At 43.5% G+C, this 24,310-nt stretch overlaps 1 protein-coding gene across 1 annotated transcript in view; it reads right to left on the reverse strand.

Moving 5' to 3' along the window:
- Positions 1-24,310, reverse strand: part of Adam12 (ADAM metallopeptidase domain 12) — a 312,364-nt gene that overhangs the window by 243,698 nt on the left and 44,356 nt on the right. The window contains exon 2 of the mRNA XM_077105443.1: positions 22,783-22,880. Within this exon, the coding sequence (XP_076961558.1) occupies positions 22,783-22,880 (98 nt within the window). The remainder of the gene's footprint in view (positions 1-22,782; positions 22,881-24,310) is intronic.

Raw genomic sequence — 24,310 nt, forward strand, 5'->3', positions numbered from 1 at the left:
GCTTATCATTTAGACTTTAAATTTTAATAGTTTTGCTTATCAAAAGACAACATTTATATATAATTGAGTCTTCCACACATAAACAGAGTGGGATAAAATATTTGTGATTCAAGGAGATGGTATACAGAATATATAAATAACCATTAATGCTCAAGAAGAAGAGTATAAACAACTCATTTAAAAATGGGTGAAAAATTGGTCAGGCGTGGTGGTGCATGCCTGTAATTCCAGTGTGACTGAGACAGGAGGACTGCCAGGCTCAGCAAAAAAGGTGAGGTGCTAAGCAACTCAGTGAGACCCTGGCCCTGAATAAAATACAAAACAGGGATGGAGATGTAGCTCAGTAATCGACTACTACTGAGTTTAATCCCTAGTACCTCCCCCCCCCAAAATGGGAAAAAAATTGAATAAATATTTCAAAAACAAAAAGGTACCAGAATGGCCAGTGAATGTGTGTAAACACAGTCTCCCTCATTAGATATCAAGCAAATATGAACTCAAACTACAAAGAGATACTAATATTCATTTATTAGAATGAGGAGGAAAAAGACTAAAATATCAAGTGCTGATGAGGGTAGGAGCAACTTCACAGGAGAAGCACACTGGGAAGCAATTTGCAGTTTCTTAGAAACTCAATAGTTGCTTAGCCTTTGAAACAACAATACTGCTCCTGGGTATCTTCCCAAGAGAAATAAAAATATATATTCACAAAACCACTAACACAGGGTTAGTCACAACAGCTTCATTTCTAACAGCTCAACTCTTGACTTAAAATTCCATCAACAGGTGAAAGTATGAACTGTGAAATATCTAACAAGGGTCACTACTCAGCATTAGAAGGGACTAGACTGATTACCACAAGCACAAATGAATCTCAAAAGCATTATGCTAATCAAGAGGCCAGGCACAAAAGAGTGTAGGTCATGTGATTACAAGTACATGAATATCTAAAAGAATAATTCCATGATCCTCAAAGATTTCTTTGTAGTCTTACAGTTTCTTTGTAGTAATCTTTGCAGTCAGTCCCTCCAATCACCCTGACCCCAGGTAACCTCCAATCTGGTGTTTGTTTTTATCACTATAGATTAATTGAATATCTTTTCAGACATTGCTTCTGCTCCACTCTTCCTTATAGAAATCCAATTGCAGGGACCCGAGACCCCTCCCTGTCCCATGTCTTCTAGGCTCTGTTCTGTTCCGTTCTTTCCATTCATTTTCTCTCTGCATTTCATTTTTGTCTGTTGTCTATCTAGTTCACTATTCCTAACTTCTTCATCCACTCCAATGATTACTTAACGTTAGACATTGCATTTTTCAGTTACAGAATGTCCAACTGACCCATTACTGTGGCTTCTAAGCTACTATTGAAATTCTGCATAATTTTCTCCAATTCAAACTTTTTTTTTAACCATACTAATCCTAATTGTTTCTCTCTCTCTCTTTTTTTTTTTTTTTTTGGTAGTGCTGGGGATTGAACCCAGGGCTTTGTGCATGCAAGGCAAGCAGTCTACCAATTGAGCTATATGTCCAGCCCAGTAATCCTAATTATTTGTAGATCCTTCGCAACTACTTCCAAAAGCTATGTCATCTACTAGTCTGCTTCAATTTTTCTCTTGTCAATTAATTCCCCACCTTTTAAAGAAATGTGTTTAGTACTTTTTATTTCATGGCAGACACTGTGCATGAACAGTCCACAAGGCTGCAGATGATACTTCCCACCAGAGGCAGTCCAGACTCTCATCCATACACGGATTAGACAGATGTGGTCGGTTTCTCACTTTTCAGGAATTGAGTCTGGCTGGGGCTGGGTTGCCCTTTTATAAGGTTTAGTCCACTTCTAGTCAATGCCTAGTCCTTGAGGGTGACCTTCCTAGGTTTTGACTGACAGCCTGGAGGACGTTTGTCTTCCAGTCCCAAAAGATTACAGGAAAGGTTCTATTCCTGGAAGCTAGAATCTTAACTCTTTTGCTCCTTGACCATGCAACTTTAAAACAGGGCATGAGCAGAGCACCAATTCTGTGTCCTGCATTGCATCTCCCCAACCACCATGAGGGTGTATGTGGAAAATTCCACACCCTCCTCCCCTAGCACTCCAGCCTTCCAAATTCTGCCAGAACTCATGTGCACAAACTATGGATTCAAGGAAACTTTCAAGGAGTCTTTATTACTTTACACATCACCACAGAAATCTTGCTTTTGCTGTTAATATTTTTTGATAGTATAAGAGAAAATTTCTACAGTCACTGTTTAAAATTAGCTCAATTTTTGAGTAAGTAGTGCTCTATTTTTTTTATCTTGAATTTTCTCAAACTATATCCTAGAGATTTGAAAATATTCATTTGCAGATTGTTTGGTGCCTGATGGGTTGTAGTAGAGGACATTTGAACACCTCATCTTGGATGAGGAGCGTTATTAAGTCACAGTTAGCAACCACAAACAGCAGCTGTGCGAAGTCACGGTCCCTTCAGCTCGATATCCTTTACAGAAGGTCAGATCTTATCATTTACTAGTCCAAGGATGATGACCCTGCCAGCTGTCGCGGGGTCTCTGGGATGACTGGAGAGATGTGTTTATACAACAGAACAGAAGCGAGCTCTCCTGCCTGCTCACGTGCTGCACTGGAACACCAGGCTCTTCTGTAGAGTGGCCGATTTCTAACTCAGTCCTTGAGATTTGGATTGACCCCTTCCTCCTCCCGGTGCCAAGGGTGTATCTACAGCACAGGCTTGGACAGTCACTCTGTTCTACATCTTCAGGCCACATCAATCACTCGAAATGCGGACACATGACCTAAATTAGTCCTCAAAAGACCTTTATTTACACCACTGAGAGGCTTTGCAGGCTTTGAGGTTTTCATGTTGTCCCATTCACACAGAATGTGTGAGATGATATTAGAAGAGGCTATTGGCAGCCATCTTACCACCATGAAGATAGGCCCCCTCCCGGAACAGGGCCAGCAGAGAGGAGCTGAGCTAAGAGCTGTGGAGGACATACACCAGTCCTGAGGACATCAGTAGTGCCCTGGTGTCTCACATATAAAGCCGGAAGTAGTCCAGTGTTCTTCCGTTTTTGAATAGAGAACAATTTCTGGCTTAACAGCAGCAGGCTTTATTAAGGCTCCCATCATTGGTAACTAAGAGTGGGTTTCTTTACTAGATAATTCTCAATAATGGTTTATCATTCTTGGTCTGTTCCAAGAAAAAGACTAGAACGGTGAATTTAGTGGAGAATGGAGATAAAATTAAAGCACTCACGTTGAATTTCAATGAATTAGAATTCATGGATCAGAGTTGGCCACGTCACAATGCAAATATGAACATCAGTAAGCCACTCGGCTTTGGATGAGAAGCTGAAAAATTCAGTTTGGGAGGCTAGTGGCTAGAGAGAGCAGTCCAGTAACCAGACGGAGGTGGTCTGAGAGAGCTGTCGATGTGTACTTGAACCTCGTCAAAGACCAGACCTGGAGGTGAGGACTAAATCGTGGAGAGTGCCGAGAGGGGCCAGGGAGCAATGTGACCAAAGGAAACAGGCTGAAATCAGAGCCCGGGACGTTGCATCCACTAAAAGTCTTGTGGGGGAGCAGGAGCGAAGGAGAAAGGAAAAACTGGAACTGCAGGAGCAAGCGTGGCAAGGAGGGGAAAGACCTCCCCAGAAACCTCCAGGCATCGGAGACCACAGAGCCCAGGCCAGGGGTTCACCACCGCCATTGCCGACTTTGCCAAAAGACGTTCTACGACATGGCAGCGCAGAGCCAGGTCGTGAAAGCTGCTCAGCAAAACCGCGGTGCAAAGCAGATACCACGAGCCCTCAACCGCCTCTGAGATGCCTGGTGGCCAGGGCGGGCAGCAGGGTGGACAGGAGAGGAGGCAGCAGCATGGAAACTGGGTGACCACCCAAACACACGCGCCCCATCGGACTTAGATTGCACGTCGCCATTCAGGATGGCATCATCGTTATCAAGGCAGGTGAAAATCCTGGCAGGTAAAGGAGTGAGCCTATAATGCAGAGAAGCACGTGCCCAGGAAAACCCCTGCCACCATTCACACATTCGGGGAGAAAGGACAAATACAAAAGTGCGCACCAGGGTGGGAGGGATCCATCTGCACCAACCATCTACTGAGTAAGTGGACAGGACAGGCCCTAAGGAGGGAGACACGGACCTTGCATTTAGGGGACGCCAGTCTTCCCTCAGATTCAGGGTAAGGCTTGCTAAGCCTTCAGATCTAGCATTTCCTTCTCTGTAGTTTTCATAACATTCTATTACTTCTGTGTATAAATTAATTTGAAGAGAAGTCTCTTCAAATGAGAACGACATCTGAGCTTGCTGCCTTGCTTGTAACTTCTGTGGGGCTCCAGTTTGAAGCCGCCTGGCCAAGAGGTTCTAGCTTGTGAGTCTCTCGCGAAATGTAAGCAGATGCCCGGGGGCTGTGCTGGGGTTGGAGGATCCACTGTAAGATGGAGCACTCACGGGTGGGCAGGTTGGGCTGGTTGTTGGCTGGAGGCCTCAGCTCTCCACAGGGCCCTCCCCACCCAGCTGCTGAAGTAGCCAGTTGCCTGGCTTGGCAGCCGACTTCCCCACCCTAGAGGCCCAGCTGAAAATGGTTGTTTGTCATGCTTAACCTCAAGGTCACAAGCTGCTGCTTTATGCTCTTAGAACACAAGAAAAGGGAAACCCCAAGAAGAGGCCAACCCTGGTTCAATGGAGAAGGAGGCTTAAGAAGGACAAGAATCATTTTGGAAGCTGGTATCACAAAGGTCCTTGATTCAATTTTGGAAATTCAAGGTATGCTAACTGGGGGCAAAATTTTTCACATAGAAAACAGAAGGACATGTTAAGATTTTATGAGGAATAACAAGGTAAACAGAGACCACATAAGAGGGAGGCAGAGAAGAGAGATGCCACCTCAGCAATGTCTCCATCAACTGGCACATCCATCCACCCTCTGATCCTGGGTATTTATCATATAAGCTTCTACAGGGACCCTGGGGAACTCTGGTGAGCAAAAGAGGTGTTTTCCTCTCTTAGAGTGAAAAGCTCGGTTGAAATAAGGAGACATTAAGCCAGAAAACAAGCCGATAAAGAAAATGGTGAGGCAGAGTGTAAATCCCTGTAACAACCAAGTGAATGGGCACCAGCTTCAACTGGATATAGAGGGAAGGCAGGTCTCCCTAAGGAGCAAGTTGAAGGGCAGAAATGAGAAGAGGCCCATCCAGCAGTGGCTAATGGATGCCAGTGTGCCCAGATACAACCCCACTGACCTGAGACCTGTGCACTCCAGAGAGGGCAGCAGCCCCCCACGTCCACCACAGGACCCAGTGCCACATCAGATAGACTACAATACCTCTACTTCAGACCACCACACCCCCCACACTCTGAAACATAAACAGGGAGCCCAACTGAAACAGTGCTGGCCACACACAGCTGTTCTTCAGTAGGGTACACAAGACTACTCCTCCTAACTGGGAATAACTGGGCTGCTCAGTCACAGACAATTAGGGACCAGCTCCAAACCAGAAAGCTGGTGGGCACCTAGGCACACCAAAGATGGGAGGGGGCCCTAGAATCGTATCAGAGGTGAGCTGGTGTGAACACTAACTCCATACTCAGGCAAACAGAGTTAAAGCTGAAGAATGTTGGACATCTCCCAAAGGGTTCCAAATTCCAATGACATCCAAACCAGAGCGACTCAATTAGAAATCTCTTCACACTGGCATGGATCATTTTAAATAGGTCAAATGTCAGTTTTTATCTCATTTACATTATTCTTCATTTTAAACTGATTGGTATCTCCCCTATTATTCAATTCTCCTCCCTCAAACTATTGGGTTGTACTTTTTATAATGTTTTAAAGCATTAATTGGAATCACTCTGTAGCTCAGGTTTATACCTGCTCCTCTCAGTCCCCCTTTTCTCTCTTGCATTACTTGCTATTGCCTCAAACCCCACCCATTCATCTTTTTCTTCCTTTTACCTTAGTTTGTGTTATTCTTTTCTATATCCTTTTCTCTTTTTTTCCTTTGTCCAATTTTTCTGTTTTCCTCTTTTCAGATCCTAAATAATGTAATAAAATTTTACTGCCTTTAATAACTACTTTTGCAACCTCAAGTTATTCCAAAACATTAATACAATTTTATACCTAATTTAAAGGAACTGTGGAGAATACTGTCAACAAGTTTTTTCCTCTAAGACTCATTAGGACATAGATTTGCTCTGAATTGGTTGTAGTTAGCAGGGTTCAAAATCTTCCCTCAAGGTGGTGCTGATACTGGGAAGAGGAGAGAATTCATGTTGAGTGGAAATTGACTTAGCTTGGGGCACTTAAGAGAAAGAAACTCACTAAATAGTCCCTTGCATGAAAGTTAAAGTGATAATCATCCCAGCAGATGGGTAACTAAACAAAGTGAAAAATCAAGGGAACAAAACACTCCAAGCAGCCTACAACACTTCAACAACTGGTCCCATTGACACCACAGTGGAGGAAGTGTCACAGAAAGGATTTAGTTACCTCCTGGTTAAAATGTTCAACAAGCTGAAAGGAGATGAAAAGAATGAATTTAGAAAATACAAGAAGTGAAAGATCATTTCAATAAAGAGATGGGGATTCTGAAAAAGAATGAAACTGAAATCCTGGAAATGAAATAAGTTTTGTCACATTAAAAATTCAGTTGAAAGCATCAAAATAAACTAGAACTTTGAAGATGTATATCAGTCCTTGAAGACAAAATATACACTCTTGAAAATGAAATAAATGATAAGGAAAAGATGTTAAGATATTATGACCACAATATTCAGGAACTCTTGGATAACATTACAAGACCAAATCTAAGAATCATTGGCATAGACAAAGGTATCAAAATGCAAAGTTTAAAGGAATGCACATAGTCTTCAATGAAAGAATACCAAAAATTTTCCACCCTTTAGGAACAAGATGGATATCCAAATACCAGAGGCATTTAGAACCCTGAATGAGCAAGATTAAAAAAAGATTATCTTCAAGACATGTTATACTTAAAGTGCCAAATATACAGAACAAGAATAGAATTTTAAGAACCACAAGAGAAAAATGGTGGGTCACTTTTAGAAGTAAGTCAATTAGGATTTCAACTGGTTCCTTAGCCTAGACCCTAAAGGAAGGCTTGGAATAATGTCTACAGAGTCCTGAAAGAACACAGGTGTCAACCAAAATTGTGATGTCAAGAAAAATTATCCTTCAGAATTGAATATAAAATAAAATATTCCATGATAAACAGAAACTAGAAGAATTCATAACCACTAAGTCTGCACTGCAAAACATACTTGATGAAATATCACACAGAAGAAATAAAAAAAGATGATGAGAGCAGTCTAGGAACGACTCTCACTGGAACAAGAGTCAATTAAAGGACAAATGAGTCTAAATTAGGCATTATAAATAAATTAAAATGGCAAGAAATAAAAATCATCTCTCTCTCAACACTGAGTATAAATGGTCTACTCTCCAATCAAAGACACAGATTGGCAGAATGGATTAAAAGCACAAGACCCAACCATGTGTTGTTTAAAAGAGATTTGCCTTACAAGCAAATAATTCCGCAGACTGACGGTAGAAGGGTGAAAACCTTGCAAATGGAGACCGAAAACAAGCAGGAGCAGCAACTGTCACATCTGACCATGTGGACTTCAAGCCAAAGTTAATCAGAAGAGACAGAGAAGTTCAGTTTATGCTGGTTAAGGGAATCATCCAACAATAACATATGATAATTGCAAATTATTTATGCCCCAAATGTCGGTGCACCTATGTATATAAATATACTCTTCTCCACATAAAGAATCAGAATACCACAATAAAACTGGCAATTTCAGCAAATCTCTCTCACCATTAGATGGGTCATCCAAACATAAAAATGTTAAGACCATTCAGAACTAAAATGTACTATTAATCAAATGGACCTAACAGACATCTACAGAATATTTCATCCATTGAAAACTGAATTTACTTTTTTCTTAGCAGTATGTGGCATTTTATCTAAAATAGATCATATTTTAAAAAATAAACCATGTCTTAGCAAATTAATAAAAGCAGATAATTCCTTTCATCCTATCAGATCATAATGGAATGAAATTAGAAATAAACAGCAAGATGAAAACAGAAAGCATCTTAATACCTAGTCATTAAATAATATACTTTTGAATGAGGAATGGATCATAGAAGTAATCAGGGAAGAAATAAAAAATTCTTACAAACAAATGAGAACAGAGATACAACATCACAATCTCTAGGACAATATGAACAAAATTCTAAGAAGAAAGTTTTACAGCACTCAGTTCCTACATTTAAAAAAATAGAAAGATCACAAATAAATAATGTTACACCTCATGTTCCTTAGAAAAAAGAACAAACTAATTTCAAAATGAGTAGAAGATTGAGGATAAAATAATAATATAAAAAATCAATGCAAAAAAGAGTTGGTTCTTTGAAAAGACAAATAAGACTGAAAAGTCCTTATCTAAACTAATCAAAAGAAGAGAGAGAAAGAAGACCCAAATCACAAAATTAGAGATGAAAAAGAAAAAACTCACCACAGACACTTCTGAAATCCAAGAGATCATTAGAAATTATTGTGAAAAGTTATACTCAAACTAGAAAATCTAGAAGATACACACAAATTTCTAGCCACATATCACCTACCCAAATTGAACCATAGGTTACAGAAACTTAAACAGACCAACATCAAGAAATGAGATTATAGAATCTATAAAAAGCCTTTCAATTATGGAAATGTATATTAAAAAATAAGCTTTTCAACAAAAAAAGTATAGGACCAGATATATTCTCAGTCAAGTTCTATCTGACTTTTAAAAAACTAGTGCCAATCCTCCCCAAATTATTCCATGAAGTAGAAACAGAGGGAACATTGCCAAATTCATTCTATGAAGGCAATATCACTCTGATACTGAAACCAGATAAAAACACAAACAAACAAACAAAAAACTTCAGACCAATATCTCTAATGAACATGGACGTGAAATCCTTAATAAAATATTGGCAAAAACAAGCCTTTCAAAACACATTAAAAAACACATGAAGAAGATTATACACCACAGTATATAATCAAGTGGATTTCATCCCTGGGATGCAAGTTTGGTTCAACAACACAAATCAATAAATATGATTTAACAGAACTAAGAAGAAGATCATGTGATCACCTCGATAAATGAAGAAAAAACATTTTAAAAAAATATATCCAGCACTGCTTCATGTTGAAAATGCAAGAAAAACTAGATAGAAGGAATTTGTTTCCACATTATACAGGCTATACAAAGTAAGACAAACATTGTACAGAACAGAGAAAACTACAAGCAATTACTCTAAAACAGGAACAAAACAGTGATGTCCACTCTTGCCACTCTTATTCAACACAGTTCTTGAAACTCTAGCCAGGACATAAGGCAAGAAGTAAAAATTAAAAGGATATGAATAGGGAAAGAAGAAGTCAGATTGTTGCTGTTTGCTGATGACATGATCCTGTATCTAGAAGACCCAAAAATCTCCACCAGAAGATTTCTAGAGCTGATACACAAATTCAGCAAAATAGCAGGATACAAGAAAAATATCCACAAGTCTATCATTTTCCTTTACCCCATAATGAATCTGCTGAGAAAGAATCAGGAAAACTATCCCATTTACAATAACCTAAAAACAAACAAACAAAACAATCATGGAAATAAGTGTAACCAAGGAAATAAGATTTCTACAATGAAAACTATAGAACCCTGAAGAAATAACTTGAAGACGACCTGGGAAGACGGGAAGACCCCCCACATTCTTCAAGAGGCAAAATTAATATTGGCAAAACAGCCACACTACCAAAAGTATTGTACAGATTCAATGTGATCCCCCATCAAAATACCAATGACACTCTTCCCAGAACCAGAAAAAGCAGTTCTACAATTCATTTGGAAAAATAGAGAACCCAGAATACCCAAAGCAATCCTGAACAAGAAGAGCAATTCTGGAAGCATCAAAATACTAGATCTCAAATTATACTACAGAGCTATAGTAACCAAAACAGCATGGTACTGCATCAAACAGACATGAAGCCCCATGGAATAGTATAGAGGGCACAGAGACAAATTCAGATAGATGCAGTCATTTGATGTTTGACAAAAATGCTTCCCAAAAAATATGTTGAAGAAAAGATAGGCTTTTAGACAAATGGGATGGGAAAAATTGGATGTAAATATGGAGAAGAATGAAGCTAGATCCCTATCTTTTACCCAGCATAAAAGTCAATTCAAAATAAGTGAAAGACCTAAAAATTATACCAGCAATTCTGAAACTGCTAGGAAAAATATAGGGTCAACACTGCAGCATATTGGTGCAGGAACCCAACTTCCTTAACAAAAATCCTAAAGTTGAAGACATGAGACCAAGAATCAATCACTGAGATGTCATGAGATCACAAAGCTTCTGCAAAGCACAGGAGACAATAAAGAGCATGAAAAGGAAGCAAATGGGAATGATCTTTACCAGCTATTCCTCTGAAAAGGGGATGGATATCCAGAACATATAAAGAACTCAAACAACTTAATACCAGGAAAAATTAATGAACAGGCAAAAGAACGAAGCAGAATACAAATGGCCAACAAATGGATACAAAAAATGTTCTATAACCCTAGAAATCAGGTTAATACAAATCAAAACAACACCGAGATTTCTTTTCACTCCAATTAGAATGGTAATCACCAAGAATATAAATTATAATATATGCTGGTGAGGATGTGGGAGAAAAGGTACACTCATTCACTGTTGGCTGGACTCCAAATTGCTGTATCCACTCTGGAAAGTAGTATTTGAGATTCCTTCAAAGTTTAGGAATTGAACCTCCATATGACCAAGCTAGCCCACTCCTCAGTATTCGTCTAAAAGAACCAAAATCAAAATACTGTAGTGATACAGTCATATTAATGTTTATAGCAGCACAATTCACAATAGCCAAGTTACGGAACCAGCCCAGATGTCCATCAATAGATGAATGGATAAAGAAAATGTGGCATATATACACAGTGGAGTGTCATTCATTCATTAAAAAAAAATAAAATCATGGCGTTTACCGTAAATGCATGGAAACGGGGAACATTGTGCTGAGTGAAACAAGCCAGTCTCAGAAAGTCAGGGCCAAATGGTTCCTCTCCTATGAGAAGCTAGACCAAAATACGGGTAAAACAGGGTGGGAACCATGATAATAGAAGGGAGATCAGGGGCGTAGAGGAAGGGTTCTGAGGGGGAGGGAGGAGGGACAGGAAGAGGGGAACAGTGGAAGGAAACTGGTCAAAGTGTACTATGTACATATATGAATACACCACAGTGATTCTCACCTTTATGCATATCTATAAAGCACTAATTAAAAAAGAAAACTTTAAAATAAATATAAGGAAGACCGGTAGAGCAGAGGAAGAGAAGGGGGGGAGGGAAAGGGGAGTGCGGGGACTGAGGTGGAGCAGATGGCATCCCATGCACGTATGATGACGTCAGACGAACCCCAACATTATGCATAGCCTAATGCACTCAGAAAACCTGACCCCCTGAAAAGGATGGGGTGGTGGCGGGCACCAGAGCAGGAGTAGGAATTCCTGGGAGGCTTTTCAGGGAGCCTCTGGACAAACAGCGGGAGAAGAGCCCAGTCGGGAAGGAGGCGAGAAGCGGGCGTGGGAGGTGAGGGCACAGAGGAGGCCCCGGAGCAGCCTCAGGCTCTGAGTGTGGCTGTGCGTGGGAGGGAACCAAGCTGGGGAGAGGGATGGGGACAGCAGTCTCAAGATGTGCAGAAAGGAGTCCCTTTGGTTGCAAAACTGAGAGGAGGCCAGATGTCACAGATGAGGTCAGCAGACAGCAGAGCCAAGGGCCTGGGCAGGTCCCAAGGGAGGGATCTAAAAGGAATTTCAACCCAGCAGTGGAGCAGAGTGAGCTTCAGGGTGACCTCTCTCTGCTTGATGGGGCACACAGAGAGTCCTGATTCTCACTGGGGACAGATGACGGGAGCACTGTCTGCCCTTCAACCGGGACAGGCTTGAATCGATCAAGAGGCAAGACCCGGACGTTCTCAAAGAAAACCGCTTTATCTAAGGGCCCAGGGTTCATAATAACATTGGCATAATATGATTTTTAAAGACCTCCTCTAAGACCACAGTCCCCAAATGTCACTTGACTGCTCAAAAACCTTCAGCATCTCCCAACTGCCTTCAGAGTAGGATTCTGACTCCTCTGTGTGACATCAAAGGCCCTGCGTAATCTGAAGACTCCTTCCCCAAACCAAAATCTTCAAGGTACCTCATCTGTAATAGGAACTTCAGTCACTTGTACAAATAAACAGAGAATCACAACTGGTCACTCAGACCACAGCTTGCTAAGGTACTTTCTGTGTGAGGAGGAGAGTGGGGTCCCAGTGGGCTGCTTCAGTCTGCACAGGAGCTAAGACTTGTAAATGAACCCATGTCCTTCCCATGGGAGCCAAAAACAAAGAACAAGGAAAGATTAAGAGTGGCTGCTCCCATCTTAGTTGCTTCAAATAAAGGAGTGAAATTAATTTGCTGTTGTAGCCATAGGAATTTCTTGCAAAGACTTGCCTCCGAGCTTAATGAGCATGATAGGCTACTGCTGTGCATGCTGAAATTCTTGGGATTTAAAAAATATGGGCAGTTGTTGATGGTAAGATTTCACTGAACAATGCACAGTGTTGTCTCTGAGCATAGTTACTTATCTGAAGCCTATAAGTTGCCACAGCTTTTTGTCATTTATTTTATAAGAAAAGATCTTTAAATTTCTGCCGCTCATTTTCCTACTGGCCAGCTCCTTCCTCCTAAGGCCTTCTGGGAGCGAAGACGTGTCTCCCCGTTTCTGTCATAACCAGCACAGGTGCACTTGATGTTGCATGTGTGACTTGGAACACCTCTCCCCCTTCCCAGCTGACACTCCTCCTAGCGCTGTTGGGGCACTGGACAGATGTGCTATGAAAGAGAGCAAGCGTTTGGCCCTGGGAACTAAGAGAATGACCACTCTGTGTGTCCGCTGCAGGCATTTCCCACAGCGGTTGCATTCCCAGAAACTTCCAGCCTGCCCCAGACGAGGCTCAGCACCTGCCTCCCCGTACACGGGGACACGGGCAGGCTGGGCTCCTGTTGCTGCAGCGCCCACACCTGGTGCGTTCTCACTCAGAAATTTGCCTGTGTCAAAGAACACTCAAACAGCAACCACTCCTGGCGATGCAAACACAGCCTCCCATCAGAGCAGCTGGGACCACAGAGTGGGCACCCAGGCAGTCTTGTTTGGAACTGTAAAAGAAGGGGCTGTGTTTCCAAGGAGCCAGGACAGAATCCTTGCCCCTGCATCCTTGCAGCAGGAGCTGAGAATGCTGAGGGCTCTGTTTGAGCAGTGCGAAGGCCTTCTGAGACCCAATTGCCTATTTTTATGCACCTTTCAAAGCACAAACTTCCTCCAGCACCTAGCAGAGGCTTGGCACATGCTAGATTCTCAATAAAAATTTGTTGATTAAATGAACATACAGAATGAACTCAATAGAGTTGAGATAATCTCCAATTAGTAATTATTCCTCTCAAAAGTTATTAAAACTCTTGGGTAAAATTCCATTGCATGGCACCCTGGTCCTAGATAGGACACCCCCCTCAGCAACAGAGCTGGTCCTATGCCACTCGACTTGGGATAAAACACCCTGCCAGTCCCTGATTCATTCAGGGCTCTGTTTGCTTGGTGGTACGTGGGCACCCTGATGAGATATTCAATAAACATCTATTGCCAAGTAGAGAAATACAACTTAAGAGATATACAGCACACTTTATTTTAATCACTTATGTTCATTTTATGTGTTTAAGAAAACTACTATATTTTAGAAGCTGCTTCTATACTTAGGTTAAGACCATGCCATTGGGTGACTGAAGTTTGGGAAGCAGATATAAAATATGTCACTTACGTAGGAAGATATAACCTTGCTAATCCATCATGAGAAATACTGCATGAACAATGCTTCCAAATTTGGGTCATTCCAACCACACATATTCAAAGGTGTCCCCTGTGAGATATCTGTTTGGGAAGGACAAGGAGCTGAGCTGTGCCAATGGCTTCCCTGGGGATAAGGAATGCCAACAGAGACAGACAGAATCCACCCGGGTCCTGTTAGCTACGGGCTCTCACCAAGTCTGTTTGGGTTCATGACCAGGTCTTTAAATTATATGCTCAGAAAATTAGTAGGTTCGAACAAAAAGAAGACCCCGAGCGCCTCTGCTGAGTAACGACTGCATGAGAAAGAGGTTATGCCAGCTGAATACAGTCTTCCTGTGTGCCACTTTAAGCAAAGGTCAAATTAATTTCAAGTCATTAGCAGAAAGGCAGCCTTGAGGCACAGATCAGCTCAGGGAATACAAATGCCAGAGTTAGGTCAGATGCAGCAGAGTCGGGAGCTGATTTTTAAGAGGAGAGAACTTCATGATTAAGTTTCTTAAGAATTGATTACTGAAAATAGCCCTTCTTATTTTGACCTCCATAGGTATAGACTCAAGAAGCCAGATTTCTGGTATATTTTCTTTTATGCCATTTCTATGATTAATTATGTGAAAGGATACAGTGTGCCTCAGCCATGACCCAGCATTTGAAATTGGTTTCTTTAAAATCTACTGAGTGTACACAAATGCACACGCACATGTGCGCACACACATGTCCTATGTCCTGACAGTGAACACGTCTAAGGCTACATCTTGGTTTCTAATACCATTCTCCAGTGAATCTGAACCCCTTGGAGAAATGGCTAATTTTAGGACACAAACAGGAAATATGTGAACCTGGTATATTTCAGGAAGAAAATGACATATACACTGTCACACACCAACTAATGAATAGATGTCAAAGGTACAGGGGAGTCTATTAAAAGAACTCCCAACCACCAAAGCAGGAGAAGTTTGATCAAAATACATTTTAAAAAGAGCATTGGATTGCAACCTAAGTATAAAATCGATACCCATAGCACCTTACTGATATGAATAAATTATTAAATACATAAATAAATAGGAAGAGCTGACAAAGATCACATGCCCAAGAGTTCAGGGTCACTTATGCAGCTACTTGCTCCTCAAGGAGGGAAGCATCACTTCCCCCTCCTGAAGTGGGGGCTGTGCACTGACTAGCATTAATGACACCTCCTGAAAAACATCAGTCACCAAAAACAAGGAAAGCCTAGAAACTGTCACAAGCCAGAGGAACCTAAGGGGATGTGAGACCCAGTGGAAGGCAGAGTCCTTGAAGGACTCCTAGGACAGAAGACAGACATCAGGAGAGAGCTTCGGAAATCTGATAAGCCTGGGTTTTAGGTAATAGCAATGCCTCAATATTAATTCATGAACTATAATGCACATAGTCATCATGTCAGATGTTAACACAAGGGAACTGTCCACAGGAATTCTGCACTATCTTTGCAAATTTTTTTTTTTTTGTAAATTTAAAACTTCTCCTTTATAAAAACTGCTCTTACATAAAAGCTTATTTCTATCAGTCTAGCAAAAGGAGTCTCTGGGTGGTGTGAGAGGTGGAATCAACTTTTATTCTATTTGCCCCAGATCTCCAGTGGGAGGGTTTCCAAAGACGTAGTCTTTTACCCATTTACAGGGAGTGTGCACTGTGCATCTCAGTGGACTGCATATTGCCCCCAAAGGGGTAAAACTTGGCGCTCAGGAAGCGGGTGGGACTTCTCTGTATTACAGTCAATGTGTCCCTCCAACACTCAACAGGAGTCAAGGAAGCCTTATTCCTTAGTGTTCAACTCTCTTGTTAGGGAGAAATTAAATTTTAATTTTAAATAACGTAATTTCTCTTTAGGCAGGCAACTGTGACAAACAGTTGTAAGACACTTGTTCCACCACCAGGACACATGCCTGATGTGTGCAGCACAACCCCAAGACGCAGGAGCGCCAGGAGCACAGCCAACCACACAGAAGGAGAACCTCCCCACGCACCCCTGCCCTGGGTACGTCACGGCTGCTGATGGCCCTGTACACAGCTGCTCTCTTTAACACCAAGTTGCACCCTTGGCTGCTCTCGTGAGAGGTCTGAAAATATCGTCTTATGTCTAAAGGAAAGAATTGGGGGACTTTAAAAAATATCTTGAAATTTTGGTTGAACAAAAACATCATCGTCACGAGGTCACTGAGCAGCTGTGGGGAACAGGGCCGGCTGATTACACTGCAACTTCGTGGCTTCATTGGCCTTCATGTGACATGAAGCTATGAAACACACAGTGACACATGTTAAATCTCTTCGGGGAAGATGAGCTCTTTAGTTGAAAGTCAAATTTTGGAACCAAAATCCTTTCTAGAAGTTCTATTTTCTTTGAAATGACCTCAATTCCCTAAATCTCTCTCTCCTACTAAAAGATGTCAGGCTGAAAAGTAAAATTTATATTCTAAAATCAAATATAATCTATATATCCTTGTGTGTGTGCACGCGTGTAAAAAATCTGTTACAAACGTTGTGCAAATGTAAATGTGAATGGCATGGGAAAGCGGGGGGGGGGGGGGTTGCGTGGCAATGTTCTGCACATTCTCTGTAACTTTTCAGAAAATCCGAATCTGTTCTAAAATAAGTGGCTCATGTTTTAAGATCACGTATCTCTCGGTGCTCACGGAAGTGCACTACAATCTGTGAGCTTCTCAAGCGTGAGACTAGGGCTCGCCCACCCCCGGGTCATGGGAACTTGACTCAGGCTCTGGGACAGAGCGGCATCCATGTGTCCTTGGACAAGGGAAATACAGAAAACAGGCTTCACCCTGGTTCTTTTCTCCTGCCATCAAGAAAACATTCCCTACACGGCAGTCAAACATGCAAAGCGTTTCCCAAGGATGATTAAAAAAAATAAATAAAATTGTAATCTCTAAACAATGCAGGTTACTTTATCTCCTAACGTTGTCCAAATATGTTCAGGTATTTAAAAAAAGACACGGTTCTGTTACGATGTTAGAGGTTTATGCAGGAGTAGAAAAAGATGGAGCTGACTCAATAAAGAATATATTTTTTAAAATGGAAACACCCCCCGGCCCCCAGCATAATTCCTTGGCCTGCTTCCCCCTCTCTGTGGGTTGGACAGAAAGGAAGAGGGAACAGGGCAGACCCTGGCAGGGAGCTGGGCTGGAGCAGTCAGGTCTTGAGGAACACCAGACCTCCCAGCTGGGGGGAGACGGACAGGGAGCGCCCAGAGGAGAGCTCACCGTCTGTCCTCTGACCCCTGACCTGGCCATCTGGAGTCAAAAGCTACATGCTAGTCCTGGCACCATGCACAGGGAAAGAGAGCTAAGGGTTCTGGGAGGCAGCAGAGCCACAGGGCAAGAACAGGAGACTGTGGGGGTCTGACGAGCAAGGTGCTCACACGGGCGTCCCCTCCACGCACTTCAGGGTCCCCATCTGCAGGTGTGGCAATGATGTCCACCTCCAGGGTGGCAGGGTGGATCCAGAGAGAGGCAGGGCTGGGGTGTGGCTCAGTGGGGGAGGCTTGCCTACATGCATGAATGAGGCCCAGGGTTCCATCCTCAGCACCAAGACAAAAAAAGGGGGGAGCAGGGGAGAAATGAGGGCATAGAGCTCCGGCCACTGCCCTGGGGAGAACACCTCCTGGCGGGGGAGCAGAAATAGAAGCCAATAAGGACAGTGTTGAGCTGGGGGATCCTGCCAGAGCGCTGAGTCCCAAGCAGCCTGGGGGGGGGCTAAGGCTGCGGCAAAGGAAACTGATCTTCAAAGTACCGCCGTTGGCACCTTTCCTCCAAGTCCAACACGGCCATGGCTTTTCTCCTGAGCAGGGAAGCATGTGTGCCAGGTTGAGTCGAGTCGAGCCTCTTTCTGAGGCTGTGCTATATCATGATACCCAACAGGAAGAACCAGCGTTGCTCTGAGGAGTGAGCAGCTCATCCCATGCAGGAAGGAGGACCCGCAGACACCGCAGAGGCTGCTCTCCCCTGGCACACACTCTGGTCGCGAGCTCCGGGGAGACGCCAGAGGCCATGCTCACTTATACCATTTATGGTCTGTCTGTGACATCTATTTCCACACGTCTACAGGCTGAATGTGCGAGAGGTGAATGTGCACGTAGTAGGACTGTACATCACAGAGATGTGTCTGACTTGCTAAAGCAGGTACAGGAAGGACGGCCTCGGCCACGAGGTCAGGAGGCAGGACAGAGTTCCCAAGACCAAGTGCTGTGGAAGCCGGGACTTCAGGAACGAGTAAGACTCGGGGGTCAGAAGAACACAGGGACATGGTCTGTCTGGGCAGTATGGTGCCATTCACACGTGGCATGGCAGAGAGGTGGGAGGTGCTTCAGACCCAGGACAGCCAGGCCTGCAAAGCACCCTGTCATGGTGCTAAAGAACTGGCTGTGAGGGCAGACATCATGGTGGCTTCTGAAGGTTTCGGAAGCAGGAGCAGGACCTGCTGCAGCAGTGTTCTAGACGATCACCTCCTCCACCTGTGGAATGGTGTGGGCAGCACCGGGCACGGAGTGCACAGGCCCGTTAGCAGAGCCAGGCCAGAGTCAGTTGCTGCCTCCAACTGTGTGACTCAAGGACAGACTCGGGCTGTAACTCAAAACACGTGAGCGGAAATGAGAGAGAACGGGGTCTCCACCGGGGTCACCCCACCATCCATCATGGTTTGACACGTCTTCCTGGTTCTAGGCTTGAGGTTTTTCAAGATTGGAGAATGGTCCCTAAAGACATTTTAAACTTCCACTATCACTTCACATTTGGGTGGTTAGGTTCCATTCCCAGCGTAATGTTGAAGCCATTGTTTCATCTTGCTCTGACAACGACCCTTGGAAGAGGGAAGGCAGATAAGCTTATCACCAGGCTACAGGCCACAGCCAGTGCAGACAGGAGGCGGGGGCCTTCCTGTGGGCATAGGCCACGTCCCTTCCCTTCCCTCCACTCTTTCAACCAAGTTCTCAGGGACAGTGACAGCTTGAGACCTAGTCTGGAAGGGACACACTAATATCCCACCCAGATCTGTTTCAATCACAGACTTCAGAGGGGGCGGTGGCAGGGACAGAGCAGAGGCGGGAGGCCCAACAGCACCTTTGTCTAAACCCCTGGGTCAAGGTGGCCAGCCCTCCAGGGCCAGATGCAGGCTCACCTCCCCAAGTGCTTCTGGACCTTGTGTGCTCATTAAAACCACCTGGGGCATTTTTTTTTTTTAAGGGAAGATACCTGGGTTCTCCCCAAAACTGATTAAATGAACTCTCAAAGAACGGACTCTGACACTGATATTTATCAACATTTCCAGGTGATTCTGATGTGCAGCCAGATTGACAGCCAGTGTGCACAGCAAATTAACAGTGTAGTGAGAACCAAATTAAACTAGGGGTTCTTTCCCTCTGAGGATATCTATGACGGCAGTCCCTCCCTCCCAGGTAGCCAGGGCCAAAACCCAGGGTTTGTCTTCAATGTCGCTACCATACTGGCAAATCTCATTGAGCCTTCCTCCTAAATACATCCCCAGTCTGACTGATGACCCCTCTCCTTATTTCCATCCAGGGACCCACGTGTGAGTCATTGGGTATAGTCAGAGTCGGGACAAAGCCCCTTTGGACAAATGGTCAAAGTTCACAGACTATAAAGGTGGCTTCTAGGATGATGGAAAGTCCGTGGAAAGGGATGTAGACCGGAACCTGGGTTGGTGGGCACGTGGGACAGTGGTTAGACCATGAAGTTAAGTCCCTTTACGCCAAGACTCGAGTTTGCTTCATGCAAAGTTCACCTCTGAAGGGGAAGCAGATGGTGATGAGTTAGATCCTTGTAGGAAACTGTTTTGGCATTTTATCTGGAGGGAGGCCCAAGCTGGAATCTGAATCTCCTTCTCTAGTGCCCTAGCTCTAGTGGCCTTCCCATGAGGCACCTGCTCTCTGCACTGAACGCCTGATGGCCATGAGGACAGAAGAGATGCTAAGAGTTAGACATGTCTAGCCAGAGGCTGGGGCAGGATGGTCACAAGTTTGAAGCCAGTCTCTGCAACTCAGCAAGTCCCTGTCTCAAAATTAAAAATATATATATATAAAGGGCTGGGGATGGAGCTTGGTGATAGGGCATTCCTGGGTTCCCTCCCCAGTACTACAGAGAAAGAGAGAGAGAGAGAGAGAGAGACAGACAGACAGAAAATGAACAGAAACTCCTTTCACTGTTATGAATTCTCCATGTGTCCACTCCAGGGAAGAATAATTACAAAAAAATCAACATCAACGTTTGGCAAGTCCCATCAAATCATGATGCAAATATTTAACTGCCAGAGAAAGAGGGCTACGGTTGGTCACCTTCTCGGGACGAGTGTGTTTCGTGCAGGCAAGGTCACTGTAGAGCCCTGTGGGGCACAGCCCGCGCCGTGGCTGCTTCTTCCCACGCCTGTCTGCCTGTGGGCACGACGTTCACGTTGCCGACGTGCTCGGCTCCCCCAGCTCCTTGCACACCAGCCACTACACACCACCCCTCTCAGGCAGCTCTCTCAATCTCCTGAAAAGAGTGAACATCTCACCATCGTCTTTCCTGGTGTCCCTCCCCTACTGGCTCCTAGAATAACCCTCTGTGTCTTTCTTAACACTTACGGCAACCTGGAAGTGAGGTGCAGGGGGCGGAGGTGTTCCGCTTCCCTCACTGACTGCATGCCCAGCCCCTGGCACGTCAGAGGCCCTCTGTTAAATGTGGCTAGATAGCAAGAAGCAGGGGAGCAAGAGGCAGATCCAAAGTCTGTTAACTGCAGGTAGACAGGCAGTGGTGCCGCAAAAATACTCATCAACGTGAGTACACTTTGTCTCTAAGAAGATACTCGGCGTTGACACAGTTGAAAACTGAAATCTTGACTGTTTGACAATAAGGACAGATGCACACACATACACCACTAGCCAGATCCTTAATCCCCCACTCACAGGCATCCTCTTCATGGAGAATCCTGGCAAACACACACACATGCTAACAGGACTCTTACACACACACCGACTCATGCAGGGTTTGGGCAGTGGTCCACCAAGTGTGAGTATACACAGCGATTACAGAGCCAGCACAGACGTCACGAACCGCCTGTTGAGCTGCGCCCGGTGGTATCACAACAAAAGCTATTCCCGACTCTTCTAGGTCCCCCTTCTCTTAAATAACGCCAACACCCTGGAACTGTTTCAGTGCATTTCTTTTACGACCTGCGTGGTTCTAATTCTGGAGGAGAAGCCCAGAGGAGCTGGGGCATCTACCCAACAATAATGGCTTTCCTACTTTTCTACAAGATGGTGCTCCCGACCTGTGATCATCAGCTAGGAAGGAAGCATAGCCGGCAGAGGATGTACCAACCCTCCTCCTGCTGCCGGGTGGGCGGGTCGGAAACCAGAGCAAAGCAGAACTGGCCCATGCCAGTGGCAACCCACAGTCCTCAGCAACTCATTCCCTGATGCCCCTGAGATAGGGTTGCCCAGTGCAATCTGCATTTCAGATGGACAATGCCTGGCAAAATTTCAACATAAGTATGTCCCACATGTTACAGAGAATAGACTTATGCTAAAAAATTCATTGTTTATCTGAAATCCAAATTTATCCAGCATTCTGTGCTTTTATTCACAAAATCTAGCAACTCTACCCAGGGAAAGTCTCTGTGACGGCTTCTGCCACCCAAGAAACTTTAGACCATTCTTTATTTTCCTATTATTAGTACCTACAAATATTTCAAGTAGACATGTGTTCTCTATCAAACGGGATACTCATCTTTTCTCTCTATCTATCACATTGTTTCTAATTTTGCTAACAGTAAGATGTTACTATCTTCACTATCTTGAGCTTTTCTCCCAGGAAACCAATACTACCATGATGGACTTGTCCTTTGCATATTCAGTTTGCAACAATCTCCATGAAACAGAAATATTTAAAGAAAGTGCAGATTTGGCATTGGGATCCTTTAGTCAAACCTCCCACCTTTCTTAAGATCATTTCTAATACAAGCTCTCTAGAAAGTGAATGAATGATTTAAATCACCCTATCTTAACTCAAGAGAGTGCTGGGCCTGCAACCACTCCAGAAAGCTACCTAGGATTTTCACACTCCTGACTGCTCTTTTAAAAAGTCTGTTTTCTATCATGAAAAATGATCTAAAAATAGTTCCAATAACACGAGGATAAAGCCATCTGTCTGATCTCTCCAAAAAGCTCATATTTCTTTAGATTTTATCACTTTCCAACTGTTCCTACAAGTTCTGAAATGTAAGAAAGTCATGCCAATTTGGCAGATAATGCTCACTGAAATATTGAATTTAATCACTAATATTCCAATCATTTCATATTATTCTTTTGTATCATAGAAGGTGCAAATCAAACATGTCAAAATAAAAGAAAATGTAGACTCCATTAAAACTCATTACACATCTTGTAAGTTGCATGAAAACATTTGTACCAATAATCAATTGAAAAAGTGAGAAGTTGATTAAATAGACATGAATCTTAAAACACTTGTCGAGTAAACTAAACATGGAAGTTGTAATATCTAGTAATTGTAATCCTTGATGTTTGCTTGAAAAATGAATTTCAATAGATGTTGGGTCACTCATTAGAACTGTCACATCAAAATTGGGTTCCATTTTATCTTTTTGGAGACTAAAGCTTTCATTATATACAGTGAGGATTGAAATGGGGAAAGGCAAACTTGAATCAAAGAACATCAGTGCAGTCAATGGGATCTGAAAACTTCCGCAGTCTCAAAGATTGGGAAAAACCAAAGCAAAAGCAGCTGACCTTTACACCGTCGCTCTTGACCGGGATCCCAAGGTCTCCGTTCAGAAGAAAGGCACTGGCGACTTCATAGGCTCCTTCCTGGTCCCACAGGCTCACCCCTGAATCAAAAGAAAAGCAGCCCATGTTTTATTCTCCCAGGAGCAGGCTGGCATCTCAGACTCATTTCGTAAAAGACACAGTGGAAATATCTGGAAGTTGAATAAGTCCAGGGAGACACGGCGATCCATTAAATCATGGTAGGTGTTAGAACTGATGAATTCTCTGTCCATCTAACCATGAAAATACCATACCTTTAAAAAAACAAACTTCATGTTGTCCTTCCAGACCTACAACACGTGCTGGGCTATTATCGCCGTCCAAGTGTTCAGGTCAGTCCTTCAACAAACAACAAAACCGCTCGAGCAGGGGCTTCTTAAAATGATGAATTAACGTCTTACCTAAGAGCAGCTCTCTATTAAAAGTCTCAGGCTTTAGCTGTATTAAGGCTAAATCCATTTACTTAAGTCCCAGTGAATCTGTTAAACACAATGCCAAAGCTCCTTTCCGTACTTACGAAGTCTAATTTTATAAGCTTCACTAAGTGACTCTATAGACAAAATTAATTTGCCAGTTCAGACTGACTAGACTGGTTTATGTTTAAAAAAAAAAAATCAGGTCTTTCAATAAACTCTTAGGTGCTCTTGTTTCTTGGGGTCCTGTCATACCAGTTAATAGACCGACACAGGTTCAATTCAACCCCATTTCCATAAACAATCCTAATGGAAAGTACAACATTTTTCTCTTCTGGAGAGTATATCACTTTCCTAACAAGTACCGTCACTTGTCGGGCCTGCTCCCCTATGAGGTCATGCTCCTGCTATGCAGTGCAGCCGTGGTATGGCCCCCAAGGTAAAGGATGGGACCAGAGCCCCTCACATGGTATTCCCATTTCTTCATCCAGGACTCATAATTTTCAGACCTGAGTCATAATAGCACAGTTTTAAGTTACTAAAGAGTTCACGTTTATTGGGCACAAATGGTATTGAAATTTTAATCCTAGACATTTTACAATTCCCCCAATACTTTTAAATCCACACCATGTTATCATTCTTGAAGTGGAAGTCTGCAGCTATAGTCAGGTTACAAAAGGATCGCCACCACAGTATTTACTGTCTGATGCAGCCTTTCCAGAAAATTCTCAAGCTGGTCGGTCAGAAGGCATTTCCAAAACTCCTCATCTTTGAGGGCGGAGGGAACGGGGATGAACTGAAAGTCAGGCACACAACGGAGGCAGAGGAGTGAGCTGGTCTCCTAGCCATATGGGGAGGCTGGGGAGAGAGGACCACGGTCGCGGGTGGATACGGAGGGAGGTGAACGGTGCTCAGGGCTGGGACAGTGGATCCTCAGGGATAACTGTGTGCAAGAGATGAGGATCTAAAGTGCCGCCAGACGGGGCTGGCTCCAGCAGGTTTCACCTGTAGACATCATGGCGTGCTGCCTGGAGAAGGAGTGGGCCCTCTGGGTGGAAGACATCAGAAGCCCTTCCTCT

This window comes from Callospermophilus lateralis, chromosome 15, assembly GCF_048772815.1.
Source record: "Callospermophilus lateralis isolate mCalLat2 chromosome 15, mCalLat2.hap1, whole genome shotgun sequence".
Classification (NCBI taxonomy): Eukaryota; Metazoa; Chordata; class Mammalia; order Rodentia; family Sciuridae; genus Callospermophilus; species Callospermophilus lateralis.